At 39.9% G+C, this 26,740-nt stretch overlaps 1 protein-coding gene across 1 annotated transcript in view; it reads left to right on the plus strand.

The window, feature by feature from the left end:
* Positions 1 to 26,740, plus strand: part of MEI4 (meiotic double-stranded break formation protein 4) — a 119,667-nt gene that overhangs the window by 14,711 nt on the left and 78,216 nt on the right. The window contains exon 2 of the mRNA XM_054722458.1: positions 13,989 to 14,524. Within this exon, the coding sequence (XP_054578433.1) occupies positions 13,989 to 14,524 (536 nt within the window). The remainder of the gene's footprint in view (positions 1 to 13,988; positions 14,525 to 26,740) is intronic.

Below are 26,740 nucleotides of genomic sequence, written 5' to 3' on the forward strand. Positions count from 1 at the left end.
TCAACCACTTATTTTTACAATGACTGATGGTTGAATCAACTGTAATATTGAAGCTATGCTGTACTGCTTTATACTCAGCCTTGCAAGTTATGAAAACCAGAACCCCTGAGAAAGCACTTGATCTTCAGGAATGTAACAATAGTAAAATCAGTAGTAATGAGTTCTGCTTGGTTAGCAATAATGTGATTGCTTCCAGAAAATTGACTTTGAGTTATCCCTCGCTAGAATATATTTTAATCATAATCCACATGTAATGACTGACTACTGAGCTCTCTCTGGCTACACCTCTTTTTCGGAATTAAGAATATTTTTCTTTTGTGTCCTTATGCTAGAGAACAGACTCTACAGAATTAAGTATATGACTTTTGGCCATAGTCACAGTTTCTTACAGAGTTGTCATTGAGGCTTTATTGGCAGATAGACTATACTTAAAAGGAAAAAAAGAATGTTAGCTATGGAAATGCATATGTCCCTAGACTGACATATGAATGATTCTTGATCTTCATAACAAGCCTGTGATTAGTTCATATACTTAGGGTATCTGATGAACTATTATGTCATTCTTCAAATATTTTATTCCAGAGTGAAATGAAAGACATTTAATTCTGAGATTCAAAATTGTCCAATTACAGTATTTTTCTATTTTTGAATTGTCATTCAGTTTAGGAGTATTACCAATATTTTAAAATAGTCTTGTGAGCTTTTAAAGAAAAGAGTCATTTATGTTATCCCATAGTGAAATAATCTTTTCACCTCTGAGATTGCATAACATTCTTATAATGCCATTATAACATTTAGTGAAATTGCTGCACACCCACCTCGTGCCTGGCTCCATGCTAAGTGCTTAGGATACAGTGGTAAGACCGATGTGGTGCCTTGTCTTTGGAGTTTAAGTCTCAGGCAGAAGACAGATAGCTAACAAACATAATAACAAGTTTTATGGGAATCCTTTTCAGAGGAATTTGGTCTCATCTAGAAAGTCAGAAAAGGCCTTCCTGAGGAGGAACATTTAAATTCAAATCTGAAGATTGAATAGTACTTAGGATAGGTGAGTTTGAAAGGAGTAGGAGAATGTTCTAGATTTTAAAATTAGCACAGAAGTGTTGAGCTGTATATGTCTAAAGAAGTGATTTTCACCCTAACTGGTTTGGCTCAGTGGATAGAGCGTAGGCCTGCGGACTCAAGGGTCCCAGGATTAATTCCAATCAAGGGCATGTACCTTAGTTGCGGGCACATACCCAGTAGGGAGTGTGCAGGAGGCAGCTGATCGATGTTTCTCTCTTATTGATGTTTCTAACTTTCTATCCCTCTCCCTTCCTCTCTGTAAAAAATCAATAAAATATATTTTTTAAAAAAGAAGTGATTTCCAACCTTGGTTGCATATTAAAATCACCTGAGGAGTTGGAAAAAAATCAGTGCTTAGACCTTACTCTGAGAGAGACTATGGATACTTGAAAAACCATTATTGAGGTATTTTCAGCAAGTGGGTGACATAAGATTTGTGATCGAGAAGATCCCTGGGCTCCAGCATGAGACAGATTGGAGAGGGAGGAGGCTGAATGTGCAGAGACCAGTTACAAGGCATCGCAGTGAGTTGTGCAAGAGAGAGGCATAGCTTAGACAAGGCTGGCATTAGGTGGGATGGTGAACAATGGTAAGAGTTGGTGTCTTAGTCTGTAAGGGCTGTTATACCATAGACTGGGCAGCTTATAAACAACAAAATTGATTTCTCTTCGTTCTGGAGGCTAGGAAGTCTAGGTCAAGGTGTCAGCAGATTCAGAGTCTGGTGAGGACCCCCTTCCTGGCCTAGTATAACACCTTCCTCCTGTGTCCTCACCTGGTGGAAGGGGTGAGGGAGCTGTCTGGGGCCTATTTTGTGATGGTACTGACCCCATTCCTAAAGATTCCACCCTCATCACCTAATCATCTCCCAAAGGTGTTACCTCTTAATGTCATTACCTTGGGGGTGAGGATATCAACATATAAAGTTTGGGGGAACATAAACACTCAGACTATAGCAGGGGCAAAAGGAAATTTTAAAAAATGATCATTAGGTAGAATGAAAATTCTAAGATAGCATCACATAAACCAAGTGAAGAGAATATTTTGAGAATGAGGAAATGCATGAGATGAAAGGTCCAGCAAGATAGAAATTGTTGACTGTCTATTAAATCAAGTGACCAGGAGTTCATTCATTTATTGTCAACTTTGCTGAGAGAAGTAGAATATATATGGAAAACCCATACACATGTAAAAGGCAGTACGTTTCATGACTATCCGTTGAAAGGTAACTGTGGGTGTGGCTAGGTAACTTTAAGGGAAGAGAGAGCATGTGAATGAGCTTTGAATGAGGCACTGAACTTCAGCAAGCCAGAGTGTATTCCCCACCAAGGGAAGCATATCCTGAGGTTGAGTGTGGAGTGTTGTCCCAGAAGACAGGATTTTTTAAGGAAGTTTGGACTTTATTTTCCAATAATAAGGAGACATTAAAAGGTTATGGACTAAGACTGGGTGTTAATTCAGCAACAGGGTGCTGCATGTAAGAGAGGGGAAGACACTGAAGGCAGGAAAGCCTGGTAGGAGATGGTAGGTAGTCCACACAAGAAATGAAAAGAGCAAGGACCAGGATCCTGGCAAGGGGAATGAAAAAGTTCCGAAGGTACATTTTGAAACAAACAAAAAGTATGCAGCTTATTGAATAACTGAGGAGCTTTAGGGAGAGAAGAAAAAGAGAGTGCTCAAAAGGAGTTGAAAATATTGAAAATTGGCAAATTTTCTTTGTGTCCTTATGCTAGAGAACACAGTTTGAAGAAAACTTTTTATTTAGCAGGGATAACAGTGATGCATCTATGTTATGTGTTGGTTTTGTTGACTCTGAGGTCAAACATATTTTGTATTTTGAGAGGGAAAGAGAAAACATATTTAAGGAACCAAGGTCTTATAATTTTGTTTGGTACCTGCAACATCCATATTCTGACTGCTCTGGGAGTGACATCTCCATATGAAAAGGAGTGGTGATTTCTGAGCCCAGCAGGGTATCGAGGATCCTGGAGCAGAGCGCCTTCACCTGAGTCAGCAGAATTTATGAGGACTCCTGCACCGTGGGGAGATAATAGGTAAATACATCAAGGCTCTGCAAGGCACAAGGAACATGACTGGTGTGTCTGATGGGGACACATTATTTGTAGTCACTAGGACTGAAGATTAAAAGGGATTTATGAATGTTTTGTGTTTCCTAGGACTACGTGGTTATTTCCTTGAAGAAGCCTAATTTATTTAGTTACTTGGGGACAGAATGAACTATTACTAATTCTGAAATTAGTAAGAAGGGACATTGGAAGGTAGTAATGCCCACTCTGGGCATAAATAAAATCATATTTTTTAAGTGCTACTAGAAAAATGACTTTGTCTGAGTTTTTAAGTCCCCCCCCCCTCTGTTTCATAGAAAACAATAATTTGTGATTATCACTAATTTTTATACGAGTTTTGCACAGTAATTTTCTATGGCTTTTCAACATTCCATGGACTGGTTTTGATATGTTATATTTAAATAAATAATAAATAGATAGATAGATAAAATCTTGAAACCAGAACTCATAGCCATGAGCTACTATATAAGACAGGCTTTTAAAAATGTTCTGGTCATAAGAAGTCCTTATCCCTAGAAATGCAGCTGATCTTGGGACGTCCCTGTAGTGTTCTGATTTATTTTTATCTGAACAGATGTGTATCAGCTAGGCAAATATGTGCCTGGCTCCATATCAGGCAATTCAATGGCCACATACAGGTCAAAACTGCAATTATAGATTTTACAAGTTGCAAGGTACCTAACCAGATGAATATAATTTAGAGAGTGGAATGGAAAGGTAAAACATTGGAAGATGAATTAAAATTAGAGACAATGTTCTTGTTCAGGTGTGATATTGTGAACATGTAGTTTAGGCAGAAAGTTAAACTAACAACAGCGCACACATATTTTTTCAGCATAATACAAGGATCTTCTAAAATAGCCCAGATAATCAGTAAATACTTAAATGTATGATATTTACTCAGTACTGAGCTTGACTTTCAAGATAAAAAAGAAGAAGAAAGTTTACTTGCTGTTCATTATGACTTTATGGTCTGGTTAGAGAGGCAAGATCTCCTGAGACAGACACAATAAAAATATTACGTATGATCTATATAGTTTTGGTTTTAGTTATATTTATTCATGGTCATTCGTTGATTAGTTGATTCATTTCTTAAAAACAAACAAACAAAAAAAAAACCAATAGTGATTTCTGGAGACCCAGTAGTAGAAGATAGAAGAAAAACAGAATTTATATTCCAATGGAGGAGACAGGTAATAACATGTAAACCAATAAGCAAGAAAAATTCTGAGAGTGTTAAAAGCTATGAGGAAAACAAATGCGTGATGGAGTGCCTGGGAGTGGGGCGGGGCCGCTACTTTAGACAGGGTGGTCAGGGAGACCTCATTGAGAAGGAGGTGTTTGAGCCAACTCCTGCCTGGGCAGGGTCATCCGGGTGGCCCCGAGGCAGCACCTAGCTGGCATCAGTGAGCACAAACAAGCCAGTGGCTGCACAGCAGAGTGAGTGAGGTATAGAGGGCAGGAGATGAGGCCAGAGAGTGGACAAGCGTGCAGATTACGTAGGGCTGTTCTAGTGGGAATCCTTTGATGAGCATTAAGCAGGAGATTGAAACTTCTTGCTCTGGCTGCTGCATGGAGAATGTAAGAGGGAGTAGGATCAGGACTGCTGGGTAGGCATCCCAGGCTCTGGTCCATAAGGGAAGCTGACTGGCTTAGGACAAGGCAGGAAGGACACAGCTAGAATAGATAAAGCCCCAGTTCTGCAGAATAGGACATAAACTGACAAAGGTGAACCCTGAAAAGGAGTGGAAATCCAGCTGAACTTGGAAATATTAAGCATGAATTAAACATGAACCTGTAGGGAAAAAACAGACATTTCTGGGAGGTTTGAAGGTGTGATTGGAGATGGCATGAGTGGGACACAGCCCACTTCTCTGCTACCCAAAGAAAGCAGAACAGATAAACTAATCTAGTAGTTCTCACACGAAAGTCACTTGGGAAGCTTGAAAAAATATTGATATTTGAGGCCCACCCTTGAGATTCTGATGTACTTAGGATGGGCTGTGGTCTGGTATTGGAGTTTTAAAAAGTTCCTAAAGTCACTGTTAACTTGCAAGTAAGGTTGAAAACCACCCATGTAAAATCTTTCTGTGCAAGTTCTTATAAACTAGGAGATCTCAAGCCCAGCAAGAAACAAGTAACGTAGGCTTAGTGCATGGGTTTGGGAATAGAGAAAAGCATTGCTCTTGAGACTTGCTCAATTATGAGACTCCAATGAGATGTTTATTTAAAATACAGGTTTCTGGAGCCCTCCCTGAAACACGGATTCCCTGTGCCTAGGAATACTTAATTGTAGTATGTCCCACTTGTGCGGATGCACAGGTGGGGAAACACTGCACTTGATAGTGAGCCAGATGGACACATTCATGGGAATGAATGTCAACCTCAGTTGTCCAAGGGGAGGCTCCGGCTATCAAGCCAGTTTAGAGTTACTATCTTGGCAGTAGAGATGTGAGCAGTTGGAACGCTGTGGTCAAGAGCTGAAATCAAAGCAGTGGCTCCAAGGGATGGCAGGAAACAAATTCAGGCAAATTCTTTGGAAGAGGTTTGGTCACTAAGAGTTTAGAGATCTGTGGGATCTCAGCAGGCAAGGTAATTGGGGCTAGATTGTAGAGAGCTGTGTGGTTTGGCATTCACAGCATTGGAAGGCTAATTAATGTGGTGTATTGCTGCCTTAGTAATTACATATTCCACATGGTGTTCATAACATCCACACACTGATGAATGGAAGTTGTGCAGGTGGATTCATTGGTTCACTTGGCAGAGTGCTGTATCTTTGAGGGTTTGATGTTATTCTGTAGGGCTGTAATATTGGCATCACAGTATAAGAGTCCATTGTCTCTCAACCTGATTCTGTTTGTGAGGAAATGAAATTAGGACTATGTTTTTTACCTATCCTGCTCATCTTTGCCCCGTAAGTGACTGAATCCAAAGAGTGATCGCTGCTGCTTACCAGCTCCTCATTTGGTCTTAATAACTCTTCCTTTAGAGAAATTCTTTTGTTCATATATTCAGCCCCTTTTTTTCAGTAGCTATTAGCTACAAATGATGTAGATAATACAGAGAGAAGGCCCATGCCCTGCCCATAGGATCACACAGTCTGTGTGATCATAAGTCACTGCTTATAGCCACTAAGACTCTGTGGTCCAGAGAAAGATATTGTTGTTCAGAGGAGAAAGAGAGTGATTATTTTGCTTTAGAGAACAGTGTAAAGTGAGAGTCAGAGAATTAAAACAGGAAGGTGTGACAAAAGTTACTTTGGTGGCTTCTTTTTTTTTTTTTTTAAGAATTTATTTTATTATTTTTTAATCCTCGAGGATATTTTTCCATTGATTTTTTTTTTTTTTTTTAAGAGAGGGTAGAAGAGGGAGGGAAAGACAGAGAGAAACACATCAGTTGGTTGTCTCCTACACGTGCCCTGACCAGGGCCTGGGCCGGGGAGAAGCCTGCAACCGAGATACGTGCCCTTGACCAGCATCAAACCTGGGCCCCTTCGATCTGCAGGCGGACACTCTATCCACTGAGCCAAACCAGCCAGGGCTATTTTGGCGGCTTCTTTAGCTTGGGTGGTCAGGGAAGGCCTTTCTGAAGGAGTGACATTTAAACAGACACTGGGATGATAATGAGGAACCAGCCTTGAGAAAATTGAGGTGGGGTGTGGAGAGCATCCGAGGGAACGTTTAATGCAAAGGCCCCCGAAATGGGAACAAACTTAGTATACTCAAAGAACAGAAAGGTGAGGCAGGATTAATATTACTTGTCAGTGGAATGTATATGAGGTTCAACAAAGAGTCAGAGTTGACTCTTAGGTTTCAAATGTTCAAGAGGAAGAGTACTGTTATTTGGAAATTGGACTAAGTTTAAGTGAAGGATATGGTTTAGACATATGAGGTTTACAGTGGTGAGATCAAGTCATGTCGAGATACCTAGGGACTTGAGCTTGGGAGAGGAGGTAGGATTGGAGATAGAGATTTGAGGGACATCTGCTTAAAAGAATCCTTTGAGGCTGTAGGAAAGGTGGGGACACCCAGGAAGCTGGAACAGGAGAAGAAAGCCAAAGGCACAATGGCGAGGAAGGTTTAAATTGGCAAACTAGAAGATGGCTTGGGAGAGAGAGATGGGGGTAGCTATAAAATTTTAGAGTTTGAGCACCTGAAGGCAGGAGGCATTATATTGTCAAATAGTCCTGAACCAAGCGGACAAATACAAGAACAAATACACTGTTTTGTGAACCTCATGCAGTGAAGACAATTCAGCTAAGACCTGTCATACCATTAGCTTGGAATTTCATGCGTTTGACATTGCTTCTCCCTTGGTGTATTCAAAGTTAGAATTGTGACATGCTGCTAGAGAGGGATTAATCAAACTTCAGCCTTTTCGGTCAGCATTTCTCAAATATGTTTTACAATAGGCTAAAATATATCCTTCCAGATGCAGAAGACAAACAATTGCTTTAAAGTGAATTTTTTTTTCCAGATGAATTGTGTAGTACTTTAACATTGCATTTCCTGTTTGACCACCAGGTGGCGTAAACATTACTTTTATTCTATGTATCCCTGCATGTGATTATTATTAATGCTAAGAAATCATAGTTGGTAGTGATGACCTTTCAGTGAATTGAAAAGATGCTATTTGATTTTACTTTTTGTTGATTTATATGCAACAAGTATTTATTACACCAACCATGTAGAAGGGTAGGCATTAGGCAATAGAAAATACCCAGAGTAGTAAACTCTGTCTGCCCTTAAGTAGGTTTACAGTTATGACTATGTGAAACACAAAGTTTATTCTTGTATTATCATTCACTAATTACTGTATTATTTTCCATACAAACAACTATAAACCTACTTTTGCCACACCCTGTATTTACTGAGCATTTAATGTGTGCTAGACTGTGCTTGATTAGTGTGTTTTATCTCTTTCAAATCTAATGACAGACATGTTGGTTAGATCATATCCAATGGTTTGGAGAGAAATTATAGTCCTCAGTCTCTTCAGCCCAATAAGAAGTTAAAAGAGAGCCCTTGCCAATGTGGGTCAGTTGGTTGAGCATCATCCTATGCACCAAGAGATTGCCAGTTAGATTCCCGGTCAGGGCACATGTCCAGGTTGCAGGTAAGGGTGTGTGCAGAAAGTAACCAATTGATGTTTCTCTGTCATCGATGTTTCTCTGTCTCTGTCTCTTTCTCTCTCTTTCTCTCCCTATCCTTCTCCTCCCTTCCACTCTCTCTAAAATCAATCAAAACTTTTTTTAAAAAGAGAGAAGTGTTATTTGACCTCTGCTTCACCTTAGTCCCTCCTGGAAAAACAGGAACAGCAGAAAGCTGCAGTAGCATACCTCTATTTTCTCCTCCCTCCTTTGGGTATGATGTTTTGTTAGCCATGCTTTGAGATTTATGATTAGAAAAGCCATCCAAACAAACGAGTAGAAGAGTCTGTAGATTGTAAGACTCATTTACTAGTAAAAGAGACAAGGGTATATTGCTGTCCTTTTCCATGCTATATATTAGTCAAATAAGCTTGGCTATTTAAAAACCTTGTTTGTATGAATAAATATATTATTAATGACTAGAGGCCCAATGCACGAAATTCTTGCAAGAGTAGGCCTTCCCCCGGTTGCTGGCACTGGCTTCCCTCTGGCACCTGGAAACCGGGCTTCCCTCGCAGTCCCAGCCTTGTCCGGAAGGACGTCCGGTCTAATTAGCATATTATGCTTTTATTATTATAGATTATTGTCAGAGATTGTAACCTGTTAATATTCAGTATTACTGAAAATGTTTAATTTTCTCTAGGAAGCTTTTTTCTCCTCTTTCTCTTTTACATCTTATAGGGATATATTCAATAATGACACTTGCCCACTATTTACTGTATTAGGCAGTGAGTGCTTTATAATATGGAAGTGCTGTTTCCAATACAAACCCTGTTTGTAGTTCTCAAAGTTTTCATCTTTGAGAACAAATAGGAGAGGAAATAAATTGGTTATTGGTTATATATAAGAGGTAGTAGGTTCTCTAAAAAGCATATTATTGGCTATTTGTTAACAAGTATTTTGAGACATTTTAAATGATTACTAACATAGCCAAATTCTTTCTGTCTGTCTATATAGTCTATGTTATTTTTCTTATTTTTTATAAACGTGTGGTTTATTATAAATTGCAAAGGAGTTGACCCTCTTAGTCAACTTTCGCCTGCATTTCATTATCTCCCAATGTCATTATGAACATTAAAGGACGACAGAAGATCTGTCACAGCCAGCAGCAAGTGGTAGAACTTAGAGTTTCTCCTGATAAGGTGTCTTCTGCAGGTGATGTTATTATTCAGTGAGATGTCCACAAAGATTGCAAGAGACAGTACTTCTGCCATTCAGGAGCTCATAAGCAAGTGGACAACATATAGAAATTGATGAATACTGTAATGGAAATGTTCAGAAGCTGGTATGGAAAAACACAGGCTTTTTTTTTTCCCCCTCATGCTGTAGTTACAACATGATTGGACTTGGAACTGAAGAATTGATTTTACTTGCTCACTGTGTGGCTTTTCCCAGGCCCCTTAGTCAAGTTGAGCCTGCATTTCATTATCTCCCAGGGCTGTTGGGAAGAACAATTGAATTATGTGGTAAAACTACTTTGTAAAGTGAAATATGAACATCAGAATCTTCTATTCATTTCAATAGAGTGACTTTAACATTGTAAGCCATCCTATATAATAAAAGCCTAATATGCTAAGTGTCCAGTTGACTGGTCAGCCAATCAACCAATCAAAGCATAATATGTTAATGATATGCTAAGGCCGCTCAACCACTCGCTATGATGTGCACTGACCACCAGGGGCAGATAGCCAATCAGTCAACCAGTCACTATGATGTGCACTGACCACCAGGGGGCAGATGCCCCAACCGGTAGGTTAACTTGCTGCTGGGGTCTAGTTGATCAGGACTGAGCTTGTCGGGCCGGACATGCCCTGGAGCCCTCCCATGGTCTTTCCCTGGCTGGCCAACCTCCCGTGTCTCTCCCTGGCCACGATCATGCACCAGTGGGGTCTCTCAGCCTGGCCTGCACCCTCTCACAATCCGGGACCCCTCAGGCGATGTCATAGAGCCAGTTTTGGCCTAATCCCACAGGCAAGGCCAAGAGACCCCACTGGTTCATGAATTCGTACACTGGGCCTCTAGTATTATATAAAATATCAGAGGAATGGGTAAAACTATTCCCTTCAAATAGTACCTGTCAGTTCAGGAAGGAGATGAGGTGGTATGGCTGTGATTTGCCAAAAGGCACACCAGTGAGGAGTAAAAAGCAGAAACAAGAAAGCAGATTTTTGTTTCCTAGTTTAATAGTTGGTAGAATTTTTTTATGAGTCTTCCTTAAAATCATCACCCATTAAATTCAGCTTACCTTAATGGAAAATTGAGTAGGTTAATGAAATATTTAAACTTTGTTCACTTTCTTAGTGGAGCAACATTCTGAATTCCCTAAAAGAAAAATATACTCTACCTGAATAATTACCATAATAACCACCCCCCTCCCTTTACTTTTGTGAAGAATGAGATGGATGTGGTGAGAAGTCATCCTATCTAATAAAGAGGGAATATGCTAATTTACTGCCACACCCTCACAAGATGGCGGCACCCACAGCCACAAGATGGCGGCACCCAGTCCACTCAGCCCTGCCTCATCCAGCCAGAGTCCCTCAGTCCCCTCAGCCCTGCTGGGGGGTGGCAGGTGCTGCATGCCTCATCCAGCCAGAGCCCCCCAGTCTCAGCCCCACCTCATTCAGCTGGAGTCCCCCAGTCCCCTCAGCCCCGCCTCATCCAGCCTTAGTCTCCCAGTCCCCAAAGTCCCACCTCATCCAGCTGGAGTCCCACAGTCCCCTCAGCCCTGCCTCACCCAGGCCCTGCAGCATCCAACCTCATCCAGCCTCAGTCCCCCAGTCCCCTCAGCCTCACAGGGGAAGGCAGTTGGGGCCGATCGGGCTGGCAGGGGAGGGCAGTTAGAGGTGCAGGCCAGCAGGGGAGGGCAGTGGGGACAATCATGCCAGCAGGGGAGCAGTTAGGCATCAATCAGGCTGGTAGGGGAGCGGTAAGGGAGCTATCAGGCTGGCATGCAGAGTGGTTAGGGGAAATCAGGCAGGCAGGCAGGTGAGCAGTTAGGATCCAGTGGTCCTGGATTGTGAGAGGGATGTCCCAGATTGAAGAGGTTGCAGGCTGGGCTGAGGGACCCCCCCCCATGCACGAATTTAGTGCACCGGGCCTCTAGTTTTAAATGTTTATCCTTGCTCGTAAGTAAAATAAACTGTCCATTGGCTTAAAACGAGCAGGCTATCTTCCTGTTTTAGTATAGACATAGCCACATGCAGTTAGACACATTGCCGATAGTTCACTGTCCTGGGTACAGCCACATTTTTTAACTTACTGCATATTCTCCCTAACATGAAGTACAGATAGTATAGTGATAATTAGCAAGCACACATTTGCACACCAGCAGTGATTATAGCAGGCACTTGTTAAGTGAATGAACTCTAAGTTAAAGCTCTGATTTTGTCTCATCAGTTTCTAATTTTACCGAAGGACAAAAGAGCAACAAATTACAGTGGAACCTCAGTTCTCAAACTTAATTCATTCCACAAGGCTGTTTGAGAAGGGATTTGTTTGAAAACCGAGTTATTTTTAACCATTAGAAATGTACATTGAATTAATCTGTTCCAGACCCACAGATGATTCCGTTTTAACCTTTTTTGTGTATAGTACATGTATAATGTATTGTTTAATCTATAAATAAACACTTCTTAAATTTATCAAGCCACCCCTCATAACCTTAGGTTATGAAAGGTTGAGAACCACTGCTTTAGGTCCTAAAGGAATCCCTTTCAGCACTGGTTCCAGGGGTGTCTTTGAGGAGGTCAGGATGCTGATGAGGCATCTTCACTTTTTCTCATATCACTGCCTCTGAAATGCTATCACTGGCTAACTGCTTACCTTTATCCAAATCAACACAAATTTTTCTACTTATTCTGTTGCCTTTGATTGTTGTTCTGTGAGTACTTTCACACCCTTAGCGACATTAGCACTCTTGATGGCCTCTTTATGTTTTAAAATTGTGCTAATCTTCATTTGGCCAGCCACAAAAGCATTCTCTCCTTTGTTTGTTGCCTGAGAGACACTTTTTGTCAAGCTGAGGTATCAGCATGAAAGGGTTATCGGTTTGAAAACTAAATTTTTTTGTCCACAATCAAGACATTTTTTTCTGTGAACATCTTGGTGGAGAACCGAAATGTTCCAGATGGGAGACATTTGAAAACTGAGGTTCGTCTGTAGATAGATTTCCAAATATATGGTGCTGAGGGTAGAAGATGTCACTTTCATCATTATTCTTATGCCTTGTTCAATTAGTGTCCCCCTGTCTCCAGCTTTAAAAAAAAATCTAACTTCTTAGGTGAGATGTCCTTTAACTTCCTATATGACAGGTGCATTTAAAAAATATTCCTATACATTCACCCCATCTTTCCTTTAGCGTCAGAGAAAAAAAATACTTCCACATCACTAAGCACCCATCTACTAGCATCCTTGACTCTGCCTCCTACCTTCTCTCAGGCCATGCCTCACCTGGCATTTTTGTATTTTCTCCTATCTCCAACACTTGCTTCTCTGTTCTTAGTCTGTAATTGCTCATGTTTCTCCTAATTTGTCATGCCACATTTGCCTTCAGTTATTCTCCAGTTTATACTTTCCGGATCCAAGTCCTAAAAAGTGTTACCATTCTTCCCTTACACCTTCCCCATCCACTCTTCAGGCTGTTGCAGTCTGAACTCTCTCTACCACCCTGACTCACCAAAGCTGCTATGGATGTGATCACTGGTGATAATCATTGACAAACAACAACAACCTTATTTATGTTTCTGATGGCATCTCTATCAAAGAATGACCTACAGTTAGTAGGTTAAACCTTAACTGCAGTATTTCTCTAGCCATGTGAGAAGATTCTAGTGATTATACTAGTAGACATAGTTTTAAAGATAGATAGATAGATAATAATAAATAAGTACACATACACATATAAATTGTTTATTTTTATATTTAAGTGCATGTGTGGGTATGCATATATTTTTTTCCAAAGTGATTTTACATTATTAGAGTTTGAATTACACTCACTCTACCCTTATAAATTCTGGGGTCCTTAATACATCTTTTAAGATCTTTTATCACTTGGCCTCTTAACCTCCATCTTAATCTCTTCCTAATTTATTTATTTTTTTGTAAAAGGAATGTCAAATTACTATGGGCCCTTATATACACAATGCTTTTCTTTTTCTTCTTAGGCCTGTGCTTTTGTGCTTACCCTTTGGGTATATGGAGTCCTCTGTATTCCTCCATTCCCCTAATTTTTAGCTTTGAATTTCTATTTATGTTTTATAAGTTAGCTCCACCATCACCTCTTCCAGAATGAACTAAGCTAACCAGGGTCCTTCTATTTGCATAGTACCCTGAGCAGATCTCTCTCTAGGTACACCTTATTGCTTGTTGGACTCTACCAGATGGCGACCTCTTTCAGGTTTTGTGGTTTCTCCTCAGTATCTTTCAAGCCTGGCACACAGTTGAATGACAGATAGCGATATAGATGAATCACCTTCCTACCAGTAAAGATAAAAACCTTTTCCACAGTCAGCCTAAGCAATTTCTTTCAGTTTTTCATCTATTCAGTTTTTATAATACTGCTTTTAAAATGTTTAATGCATATCTACGTGTTTCATTTAGCATTTTAAATTAGAAAAGTCAATGTCTAGTTTTTATATGAAAATATTTTAGCTACAGAAAGATTACACTTGAATTTCTTTCCATTACAGGAGACTCACCTTCCCAGCTGCAGGCTCAGGAGCCTGGAAGTTCTGAAAATACATTAACTGGGCTGGAAGATTCTGGGTGTGATTTATCAAATGAGCAGAGAACTGAACCTTCAGAGGTGTCTCAAGATTTTGTGGAGAGCTGCACCCCCACACTCTTTCCACCACTGCCAATTGCAAAGAAACACGGTGTGACTTCAAAAAATCCTTTGTCTTCTCACATGCAGTTTTTGCAACATCTACTTGAACTGAAGAACTGGACAGAATCAGGGAGTCTTAAGACAGACTTAAGCCACTTTGAGAACACCTCTTCCACGGTATCTGATTCTGTTTTCCAGTTGCTAGAAGGCCTGATCACTTTTTACCGTGACCCAAAATTTCCTTTTTCAAGCTTTTGGACAGAAGCTGTTGCTACTTTAGCTAGACTGCTCAGTGATTGTAACTTATCTAGTCATATTCTTAAAACGTGTTCCAAGAAGTTGGAAGAATTTGAGAAAACTCTACTGCAGATTATTTTAAGGAACAACCATATAAATAGGGTAAGTAGTAAACCTCTTTATGAAATCTCTAATATATCTGTAATTTTGGTGAACATTCCCATTGGATAATGGCTATTGCTGTCCCTTAACCTCGTGGCTCAGTTTTTAGTTGGACGTTTTGCAGCTATTACCAGTCATCATGTCCCCACCTCTGCCTCTGATTGCTACAGCGGTGCTATCTACATAGATGCCTATGTGGAAAGCTTGTGCCTTTTTACTTTGAATTACTCTCTCTGTTCTTTATCACATCCTTGGATTCTTCTCTTTTGTTTTGCCCTGCCTACATTTACTTCCTATTGCTTAAAAAGTCTCAGTATTTTTTTTTAAACCAGTAATATTGATGTTTTCCCAATCTATAACTTCTATGGATTCCCTATACTATATTGATTTTGTTTTTCTTTTTCTGACATTGACTAACAGAGGCCTGGAAGTCAAAGAATGTTTTTTATCTTCTTTTAGAATTTCTCTTGTGACATAATACCCTGTGGACCCTCTGCAGATATGGGTTAATTGAATAAATTGGCTGAAGAACACATAATATATGGCTTTGTTATAGATTTTTTTCTTAATTTATTTAACATTGCTTGGAAAGGTTGGCTCAGGGACTCTTTTTTTCACAAGTGACATTGAGGTAACCTGAAGTGTTTTGTTCTCTGGCTCTTGAGACATAATGGAGAGTTGTTTTCTTTATTACATTCTATTTTCCTCACTGTCTGATCCTTTGGGAAACTCCAAATTCCTTTACATTTTAATCCTTTTTAATTGACAACTGAAAATCTCACAGAGGAAACTAAAAGGTCTAACTTATTAGCTGTATTTCACTAGAGGAAAATGTTGTTGGACTTTGTTTTGTTAGCTATATCATTATTGAGTGTTTGTCCTCAACCATTATCTAATGCTCAGAGTTTTGGTACAGTGTAGGCTTTACTTGAATTTTCAAATCTCTGACAAAATTTGAATAACCTAATTTGTTGCACGTATATCTCTTCTTTCCTTCTCTCTTAAGGTATGATTTAATCAACATTATAGAAAACTTCATGATTAACCTTTTGTCATTTGTGAAAAACATTGAATTTTCTGTCTGGCAAACTGATTTTTTTTTTCATATATTTGCTTTCTTCTTTTAAAACTACTTTAGACAGGTTTTGTGTGATTTGGACCCTTTAATATGCTCATTTATATTTCCTATCAGTTACCATATGATGCAAAGATATTTTCAGTCTAGTCTTTCTCTTACTTAAGGATTGAACCACCCAAGATTAGCCTTAGGAATTGTATGGAAGGAGTGTGTAGAAGCTTCTGATGGTACAGATGGGTCTTAAGTACATTTCTATGACATTTGTCATGCTGCAAGCCATTGTTGAGTAGTTGGAAAAATAAGTAAATGAATGGTTTTGGTATTTTCTCAGAGAGGTAATTTTTGCATTTAGAGAGAGAATTATAAAATAGCACACTGGACTTACAATTAGGATGATGATCCATAAATAAGTTTTAATGACATTTTATCGGGATATTTTTTTCTCCCCAGTAAAAGCATCTTAGACTAAGTCATTAAATTGTTGTCACCCTCACCATCATTATGACCATCACCATCATCTCCAAGATATGTTCAAAAAGCTTCTTTATTAGAACAATTGAATACTGATTGCTCTTTATAAATGCTTTTCTGTCTTTTTTAGCCTTCTTGAGCAATAAGCAAAATCTCAGTAAGAATATATTTTGACATGAAATATAGGATAGCTCCTATTATTGCATTTTTATTGATACTACTCTGGATTGATTATAACAAAATAGCATAGTTTAGAAAGAAATATACTCCTTTGGAAAAACTTGTTTGCATAGATTAGAAGTGTTTAGTTAAATTATACTGCTTAAAAACTTGAGCTCTGCTATTGATTTCATTTAAGTGAGCTTATGTTTGTATAATGTAATAGGAAAACTTGTGGAATATTCTGACAGGTATTATAATAAATTCGCTTTAAATACAATATAAATCTTCAACCACATGTTCTCAATACATTTAGTCATAAAATTATTCTGATTTTACTTAAGTTTTCTTTAATAAACAATAAGAACTTGTTTCTGTCTGGAAAACTGATTTGTTTTTGGTTGTTTTTTTTCTTCTTTTAAAACTACTTTAGACAGGTTTTGTGTGATTTGGATCCTTTCAGATGCTCACATTCATATTCCTTATCAGTTACCACATGATGCAGAGATATTGAGGTCATAATTGTGAATATTAGTTATGTCAGGGCTGTATGCATTCAAGAGATAGGAAGTATCCTGAAATTTGTTTTAAATAATTCCCTAATATTAGCTTGGTTGAAATTATTTGGAATTTTAGGGGAGAAAATGTGTGATTTGTGAATTTTCAGATTTAGATAAATTCTGTTTATTTCATGCTATTTTAGAAACTTTATATTTATTTAATAACAATTTTTTAAGGAATTATTATCTTAGACCAGGGGTAGGGAACATCCAGCCTGCAGGCCATATAAGGCCCTTGAAATCATTTTCGTCTGGCTTTGCCAAGGCATTGGGGGTGAATTAATTAAATGTTTGACCAAATATAGTAGGCTAATTTTTAAGTTGATAATTTTGTATGGCCCGTGAGTGATGTTATAAATATCCAAATGGTCCCTTGGCAGAAAAAAAGTTGTCCACCCCTGTCTTAGACCTACGTCTGTATAGAAGTCGCCCCTCATTCACAGTTTTGCTTTCCATTTCAGTTATCTGCGGTCAACCATGGTCTGAAAATATTAAGTGGAAATTTTTAGAAATAAGCAGTCCATAGTTTTAAATGGGAAACTCTTTTGACTAGTGTGATGAAATCTTGCCCATCTTGAATCATCCCTTTGTCTAGCATATCCACCTATCAGTCACTTGGTAGCCATCTGGGTTATCAGATCGGCTATCCTGGTATTACAGTGTTTGTGTTCAAGTGCATTTCTCATAGTAGCCTAAGGCAACATCCGTATGCCTGCGTCATTCTCCTCACTTCATCTCATCACGCAGGCATCCCTCATGTAAACATCCCTCATGTAAATTTATCATAGCACATATCACACTGTACAATAGCTCCTCACTTGTTTTATTATTTTCCATTAATTATGGAGTCTTTATGGCCATATACCGTGCCTTACTCAGTTTATATCCTCAGTGCTCAACCCGGTGCCTAGTGGTGTTTGTGGCATCTCCTTATAACCTGTAAGGGTGGAGGTCTAGGTCCCCACTTGGCCTTTGTTCGTATGGGTGGGATAGGCCACAGTTATTTTTTCTGTGGTATTTGGCTGCATTAGGGAAGTAATTTTTAAAAAACTTTCCATCTGACTAGGCTGCCTTTTTAATGTCCTTTGGCTAGAGAGAGCAGGCTTTCATTACTGTTGTTATTGGTGTGTGTTTTTTCCCTATGCCTGTTGTCATTTCTGAGTTGATGCCTTTTTTACTTCCAAATATGAGGCAAGAAGAAACCAGGAAACTCACCACTTTGTCCTTCTGTTGATCTTAAGGTTCATAGCCAGCCTGTCTGTCAGTTCTTAGGTTTTTTATAGGTGTAATGCCCAGGGTTTTTAGTTGTGCTTACTGAAGGGAAGAGATAAGTAAGTCCACTTCCCAGAAGTGGAAACCTTTTAATGTATTTTAAAAAGTCAAATAATATTTTGCACCACCCAGCTCCTCAGTACCACCCTTTAGAGGTCCCCACTGCCAAATTTGCATTTCTCTTCTGCTACCACTTATACCCATGTTTTTAAATAAAAAGCTTACACTGCTATTTCTCAGCTTACTTTCTTTATCTGTCCACTTGGTATTATGGAAGATAAAATTTTATGTCATAAATAGCTGCCCTCTGCCACCTACTCTTCAAATAGTCATTATAATATTTTGATTAAATCAAGATGACATATTTATCTATATCTGTCTATCTATCTATCTATCTATCTATCTATCTATCTATCTATCTATCTATATATCTATATATATATATATATAAAAGCCTAAGCGACCAGTCGACCGGTCACTATGATGTGCACTGACCACCAGGGGGCAGACACTCAATGCAGGAGCTGCCCCCTGGTGGTCAGTGCACTCCCACAGCTAACCTCCCATGGCTGGCCAACCTCCTGCAGTCCCTCCCCCTGGACAGCTGGGTGGTCAGTGTGTTCCCACAGCCAACCTCCCATGGCTGGCCAATCTCCCGTAGTCCCTCCCCCTGCAGGCCCCGACCAGAGCTGGCCAAACTCCCATGGTCCTTCCCCCGCAGCCGGCTGGCCCCAATTGGCCCCGATTGCCGGCCAGGCCAAGGAACCTCACCCATGCACGAATTTGTGCACCGGGCCTCTAGTATTATATAAAATAGAGGCCCAGTGCATGAAATTTGTGCACGGGGGGGTGTCCCTCAGCCCAGCCTGCACCCTCTTCAATCTGGGACCCTTCAGGGGATGTCCAACTGCCGGTTTAAACCTGCAGTCGGACATCCCTCTCACAATTCGGGACCACTGACTCCAAACCACTCACTTGCCTGCCTGCCTAATCGCCCTTAACCACTCTGCATGATGCCCTTAACTGCATCCCTGCCAGCCTGGTCACCCCTAACTGCTCTCCCCTGCCGGCCTGATTGCCCCTAATCGCCTCTGCCTCAGCCCAGCCACCATGGCTTTGTCCGGAAGGACATCCAGAAGGTTGTCCAGAAGATGTTCGGTCTAATTAGCATATTACCCTTTTATTAGTATAGATGTGAAATATAAGCACTGAGACATGTAATATATAATTTTTTCATTTGCTTAGTTTTCTATGTACCTATAATTGATTCTTGTTTCAAACTCTTCAACAGGGTTACAAACATCCTCTCAGTATGGCCAAACAAATTAATTCATTAATCACTTTCATCTTTTTTTTTAAGATACTCTTTCTGGAACCCTCCATCCTCCCGTTCTAATGTAGATGATGCTCCCTGCATCTGCTGCTCAGCTTTACTCCAGGGACTTCTTTTCATCATTACCCTGGGAATTCCCTTTGCTGCTTTCTTGTGCTGCCTCGCATAGTCCCTGGATCTCTTATACAGGGTATCCCCCCAAAATGTATACACACATTGAATAAATATAAAGGCAGTGTTTGTTGAAATACATTTCATTTTCAAATGTAATAGAAAACAGCTATTAAAATGTGTATACATTTTTGGGGAACACCTGTATTCCTTTTCTTGGTTTATAACTTCATTGAGGTGATGAACATTCTTTTACTGTGGGTCTTTTAAAATTGATTTTCCTGAGTTATGGTGTTGCTTTGAATCTGGGATTTCATCCTTCACTTCTGAAAAACTTTTGATTATTTTTCTAATATATTTTGCCTTCTATCTTCCCTGTTACCTTGTTCTAGGGCAGCAGTCGCCAACCAGTGGTCCGAGGACCACTGGTGGTCCGTGAGGTCCGAAAGGTTGGGACAGCTATTCTAGGGCGCATCTTCTAAATTGCTTATCTTTTTATTATACTGTTTATTCTTTTTGTTTTTCCTGTCAGATTTCCTTAATATCTTCTCCTAGCCATTCTATTGAAATTTTTAAAATTCTGCTTAAGTATTTTTAGTTTCTATGAGTTATTTTTCTCATGATTATTCATTTCTATAGCTCCCTGTTCTTGTTTTTATACAATAAGATGTAAAATGTTCATATTTTCTTTGTTCACTGCTTTGCCTCTATTTTCTCCTGGTCTTGATTTCCCATCTCAGGTGCTTACTGTTTTTCATATATGAGGCTTTCCAGTATCTTGAACTAATCTGGAAAGATGGCTAAGACTTAAGATGGCCACGTGGCAGATCATCTGGGGAGGGATGCTAACTGCTTGCACAGAGGCTGTGAAGCAGGAGGAAGCATGGAGAGCCCTGGAATGAACACAAGTTTGGGGGGTTTGGTTGGGAAGGAGAGGAGCTTCACAGGGAATGACCCTAACATGATGAAGGGCAAGGTGATGAAGATTCTTGTGTTTTGTTAATACTTGAGTTTCTTCTACAGGCCAAAGGTCCTTAGGTGTACAATTTAAAATTGTATTCACATTTTTGGGTGTAGGAGTATGTGCCTTTTTACCTAGGAAGGTTCTCATAGTTTTCATGTGATTCTGAAAGGGTACCATGATCCCCAAAAGTAAATAACATCTTCAGCAGCAGTTCTGTCTTACTGACACTGTAATGACATTCCTGAAGTGCCCCCACTTATCAGGTAGTTGGATATCATCTCATGAACCACCCACAGACATAAAAATGAATGAAATCTTGCCATTTGCAGTGACACTGAGAAATCATTGAGATTGATTAGCACTCCCCCCCACCCAAATAATTACTTTCTTTTCACTGTTCAAAACACGGCTCAAACCTCACTTTGCTGATAAATTCTTTATCAATTTGATCTGAAATAGGTTCCTCTTCTGAACTTCTATTTTGGTTTTTGTCAACACAATTTACTTTTCAATTTGGCATATGCTATCTTATTTCAGCTTATCTAGTATGGCTCAAGTTTTAAAAAATATTTTATTTAGCTTTTCATATGTTTTTATCACAGAGATTAATAGCTTAGGTTAAAATCCCAAAACTTTTATTTACTAGCGGTGACTTTAGATAAGTTAACTAACTTCAAGTTCCACATCTATGAAATGGAAATAAGAAATATGACTATTACCATATGACTCATAAGGCTTTTGGGAATTTTCAATGAGTAAATGCAAATGAAGTGCTTAGCATAATATTTGGTCTAAGGTTTTAAAAAATGTTTCTTTTTGTTACTCTTGTCCTTGAGGAAGGGGCCATATCCTGTTTTTTTTTCCCCATTATTCCTGCTATAATGCTGAGCCTGTATTAGGAACAAAATGTGTGTGTTTTTAAATTAAAAATGAAACAATGAAAATAAGTGAGAAGTTATACTTCATATGCTCCCATATATTTAAATACCATCTTCTGACTTGTTCAAATTTTTGTATATAGAATATTCTTTAGCAGCAGTTCTGTCTTATTGACATTGTGATGGCATTCCTGAAGTGCCTCCATGTACCAGGTAGCGGACATCATTTTATGATCCTTCCACAGACATAAAAATGAATGAAATCTTGCTATTTGCAACAACATAGATGGACCTTAAAGATACTGTGCTAAGTATAGGAAGTCATATAGAGAAAGACAAATACCATTTGTTTTCACTTATATGTGGAATTAAACAACAAAATGAAACAAAAAGCTGAACAAACAAAACAGAATAAAACCAGACTCATAGACACAGGGAACAGACTGATGATTGCCAGAGAGAGGGAGGTTGGGAGAGTGAGTGAAATAGTACAAACAAGAGGTACAAATTTCCAGATGTAAAACAAATCATGGGAATGTAATGTACAGCAAGGGGAATATAGACAATAATATTGTATCAACTTTGTATGGTGACAGATGGTAATTACTTATTGTGGTGGTCATTTAGTAATGTATATAAAGGTAGGATCACTATGTTATACACCTAAAACTAATACAATATTGTATGTCAATTATACAAGAAAGAAGGGAAAAAGGAATGGAAGGAAGGAAAGGAAGGAAGGCAGGCAGGCAGGAAGGAAGGAAGGAAAGGAAGGAAGGAAGGAAGGAAGGAAGGAAGGAAGGAAGGAAGGAAGGAATCAGCTCTATTAGTTACTTCTGGAAGAGGGAGTGGAAGCCAGGTGCTGGAAGGTAAAATAAGGAGGATTGGTCAGAAGTGTGGTTTGAAGGTCCTTAGAACCCTGGATGTTCTCTCCTACCTCATATGGTAGGGGTATTCCTCTCCCACAACAACAAAAAAGACTGGAGATTTATTCTCGGAAATAATTTTTGAAAGGTATTTTATTGGAAAAATTAAGAGTTGAGGGTGAAGATACTATATGTATTTTAAACACTGGATTAAAGTGTCTGTTCAGGTCCTCTGCTCATTTTTTATTGGCTTGTTTGTTTGGTGTTGAGTTGAATGAGTTTTTTATATATTTTATATTTTGGACATTAACCCCTTGTCAAAGCTGTTGTTTGCACATATCTTCTCCCATTCAGTTGGTGTCCTTTTTGTTTTGTTGTCAGTTTCTTTTGCTGTGCAGAAGTTTTTTTAGTTTGATATAGTGCCATTCATTTATTTTTGTCTTTACTTCCTTTGCGTTTGGGGTCCAATCCTCTCTAATAAAAGAGTAATATGCAAATTAACCATCACTCTGCTACATAAGCCATGCCCACCAGCCAAGCCACACCCACCAGCCAATCAGGGCGAGTATGCAAATTAACCCCAACCATGATGGCTACCAGAAGGGAGGCTTGGGTTTCCCCGGCAACAGAGGAAGCCAAGCTTTCCACACACTCTGGTGGGCCCAGGCCTCCACTCAAGGATACAAAGTTTCAATTATAGAAGGTAAACGAATCCAAACAGAAATGGCGGCAGCCACGGATCTAGCAGGAGGCTTGGCTCCGCTCCAAGCTACAAAGTTTCAATTGTAGAAGGTAAATAAATTCCAGATACCAGGGCCTCTGCTTGGGTCACCTGGGGTGTGGCTGGCCTGCAGACCACCACAGGCCCCTCGCCCAGGCCTCTCCACACCCCAAGGGAACCCCACCCTGATCCAGGACACCCTTTAGGGCAAACCAGCTGGTCCCCACCTGTGCACCAGGCCTTTATCCTATCTAATAAAAGAGTAATATGCAGATTGACCTTCACTCCAACACACAAGATCAAGATAGCTGCCCCTATGTAGTCAAAGATCCTGCCCCCATGTGGACACAAGATGGCCACCACAAGATGGCCAGCAGGGAAGGGCAGTTGGGAGGGACCAGGCCTGCAAGGGAAGGCAGTTGGGAGGGACCAGGCCTGCAAGGGAGGGCAGTTGGAGGCGATCAACCCTGCAGGGGAGGGCAGTTAGGGGTGACCAGGCCGACAGAGGAGGGAAGTTGGGGGCAAACAGGCTGGCAAGGGAGCAGTTAGACATCAATCAGGCTGGCATGGGAATGGTTAGGGGGTGATCAGGCTGGCAGGCAGAAACGGTTAGGGGAAATCAGGAAGGCAGGCAGGCGAGCAGTTGGGAGCCAGCAGTCCTGGATTGTAAGAGGGATGTCCACTGGGATTAGGCCTAAACGGGCAATCGGACATCCCTTGAGGGGTCCCAGATTGGAGAGGGTGCAGGCTGGGCTGAGGGACACCCCCCTCCCCACCCCCATGCACGAATTTCATGCACCGGGTCTCTAGTTCATATATATTCTCCAAGACCAAAGTCCATAAGTTTAGTACCTATGTTTACTTCTATGTAATGTGTTGTTTCCTATCTTATATTTAGGCCTTTGATCCATTTTGTGGAGCTATGAAACTGAAAGCAATAAATAAACAAAAAAGAAAAATAAAATTCATAGACACAGACTACAGTATGATTGTTAGAGGGAAGGGCATGGAGAGGGTAGTAGAGGATAAAGAGGCACAGATATATGGTGATAGAAGATGATTTGACTTTGGGTGGTGAGCACACAATGCAATATACAAATCATGTATCATAGAAATGTACACTTGAAAACTATATAATCTCATTAGCAAATGTAACCCCAATCAATTTAATTTTTTTTTAAAAGTTAATGTGAAAAGAAAAGTAAGTTATTTAGAATAATGCAGGTAAATACCAAAAGACTCAACTAGAAGAGTTTCAAATGGGAATAATGGTGGAATGGACAGGGTACCACCATCTTTGAAATAAATGATGTAAAAGTATCTGATAGTATATGCCTGAAAATTTGTAATTAAAAAAAACTGGAAAAGTTAACTATGTTAAAGAGAAAACCCCACAGGATTTAGCTATGGATTCAGTGTGGGAGAGGAAGAAGTGGGCATCCAACAGTAGTATTCCTAGGTTTCTGGTCATTAACCACTAGGAGAATAGAGGTGTCATTTACAGATTAAAGGATGACTAGAGGATGAACAGGTGGCAGTGGGGAGAGGGAGGGGGACAGGGTTCTTTCAGACATAGTGAGTTTTATGATGATTGCAAGATGACTATAAGATTTATGCAGAGCAAGGCAGTTGGCTTTATCAATCGGGATCTCAAAAGAGAACTTTTATGGAGAAAAATTTAGCTCTTCAGAGCATATAGAGATTCTTTAAAGCTTTAGGGGGTGGAAATCATAGGTGGAAAGAGAGGAGGGCCTAGGACTGAACCCTAAGCATCACAGACAAATCTTAATGTTCTGGGGTTATGTTATTGCTTTCACATAAACAACTTGATATGTATTTTTTTTATTGTTGATAGTATTACAGATGTCCCTTATTCCCCAACTCCCCCTCCTCCCTGCCCTCCTCCACCCAGCCCCGGCCCTCCCCTGGCCTTCACCACACTACTGTCTATGTCCATGGGCTATGCATATATGTTCAACAGCTTGATATTTTGAGTTAATGCTGGGGAAACATAGTATAGATAATCCACAATAATAATTTAAAATTATATATCCTTATAAAATATTTTCTTTCATTTGGATATAATTTTGTGGAAGCTTACATAAGAGAGATGAGCCTGTTGATTACTCTTTTCAGACTAGTAAGTGTGGGCAGATATGACATTGTTCCCATAACTGTCTTTATGTTGTTAATATTTTGCCCTTTCCAGGGTTTTTATCTCTTAGTTCTATCAAAATGCTGTTTTCATTCTCCTTTCATTCTACACTTTAATTCCTTCGTTCTATACTGTAGAAACTTTTTTTTTTTTACAGATAGATTATTTATTTATTTCAGAGAGAAAGGGAGAGGGAGAGAGAGATAGAAATATCAATGATGAGAGAGAATCATTTATCAGCTGCCTCCTGCCATTCCCCACAATGGGGATTGAGCCTGCAACACAGGAATGTGCCTTGACCTGGAATCAAACTTTGACCTCCTGGTTCATAGGTTGACACTCAACCACTGAGCCTTGCCAGCTGAGCTAGTTTACAAAATTTTAAAAACAGACAACAGAAGAACATGACATTGAGATGGCCATAGTTCATATTCATTCAGGGAATTATTAACATTTTTCAAACAAACACTAATTTATCCTAGTGAAGAAATACCCGTGACCATTTTGAGATAAAATTATAGTCATTTGAAATTATTTCAGAGTGTCTGGGAGTCGAAATTTAAGGCAATAGTCATCTAATAGAGATGTTGCCTAGGGAGGAATAGGCATGCTTGGGAGGTTGCATGAAATGGAGATTCCTTCAGATCAACTTAAGAAAAAGCAGGTTATTATAAGGATGAGTGCAGACTGGCTCGGCAGGTGTGGGCACATGGTACTTTCTTTTCTCTTTTTGTTTTCTCTTTTTAAGTTATATAGATACTAGTGTCCCAGTGCATGAAATTCGTGTCCCTCAGCCCGGCCTGTACCCTCTCCAATCTGGGACCTCTTGGGGGATGTCTGACTGCAGGTTTAGGCCCGATCTCTGTGGGATCAGGCCTAAACTGGCAGTCAGACATCCCGCTCGCAACCTGGGACAACTGGCTCCTAACCGCTCGCCTGCCTGCCTGATCATCCCTAAGCACTCTGCCTGCTGGCCTGCTCATCCCCAACAGCCCCCCTGCTCGCCTTCTTGCCCCCAACTGCCCCCCCTTGCCTGCCTGCTCGCCCCCAACTGCCCCCATCCTGCCGGCCTGCTCGCCCCCAACTGCCCCTCTCTGCCAGCCTGCTCGCCCCCAACTGGCCTCCCGTGCTGGCCTGATCACCCCAACTGCCCTCCCCTCCTGGCCTGATTGCCCCTAACCGCCTTTGCCTCAGCCCCGCCACCATGGCTTTGTCCGGAGGACATCCTGAAAGTCTCCCGATCTAATTAGCATATTACTCTTTTATTAGTATAGATTAATCTACTGATCAGCTTACTGTTTTGGCTTACTGTTTATCTCTTCTCTATATCATGCCTTTCAATTCCCTCATGCTTAAAACTAAGTTAATGGCCTATCACAGTTCCTAGCTAATTATAGTCTACCTGACTTAAATAATTCTAATTTTAATAGAGTTTTATTGAATTGGATTAATGCATGACTAGCTAACGTTCCTTCTGTTAAATGTTTATGTCAAGATCATCATGCCAGAATCACTAAGCATGCTCAGATTAAGACTCCCATATTAAGATTGACAGTTATATATAGAATTTACTCTTAAAACAAAGTAAATCCTGGTAAAAATCTGGCAGTAAAATGCATATACTGATATTGTATCACATGATAATTTA

The sequence above is a fragment of the Eptesicus fuscus genome, chromosome 10 (genome assembly GCF_027574615.1).
Source record: "Eptesicus fuscus isolate TK198812 chromosome 10, DD_ASM_mEF_20220401, whole genome shotgun sequence".
In the NCBI taxonomy this organism is placed as follows: Eukaryota; Metazoa; Chordata; class Mammalia; order Chiroptera; family Vespertilionidae; genus Eptesicus; species Eptesicus fuscus.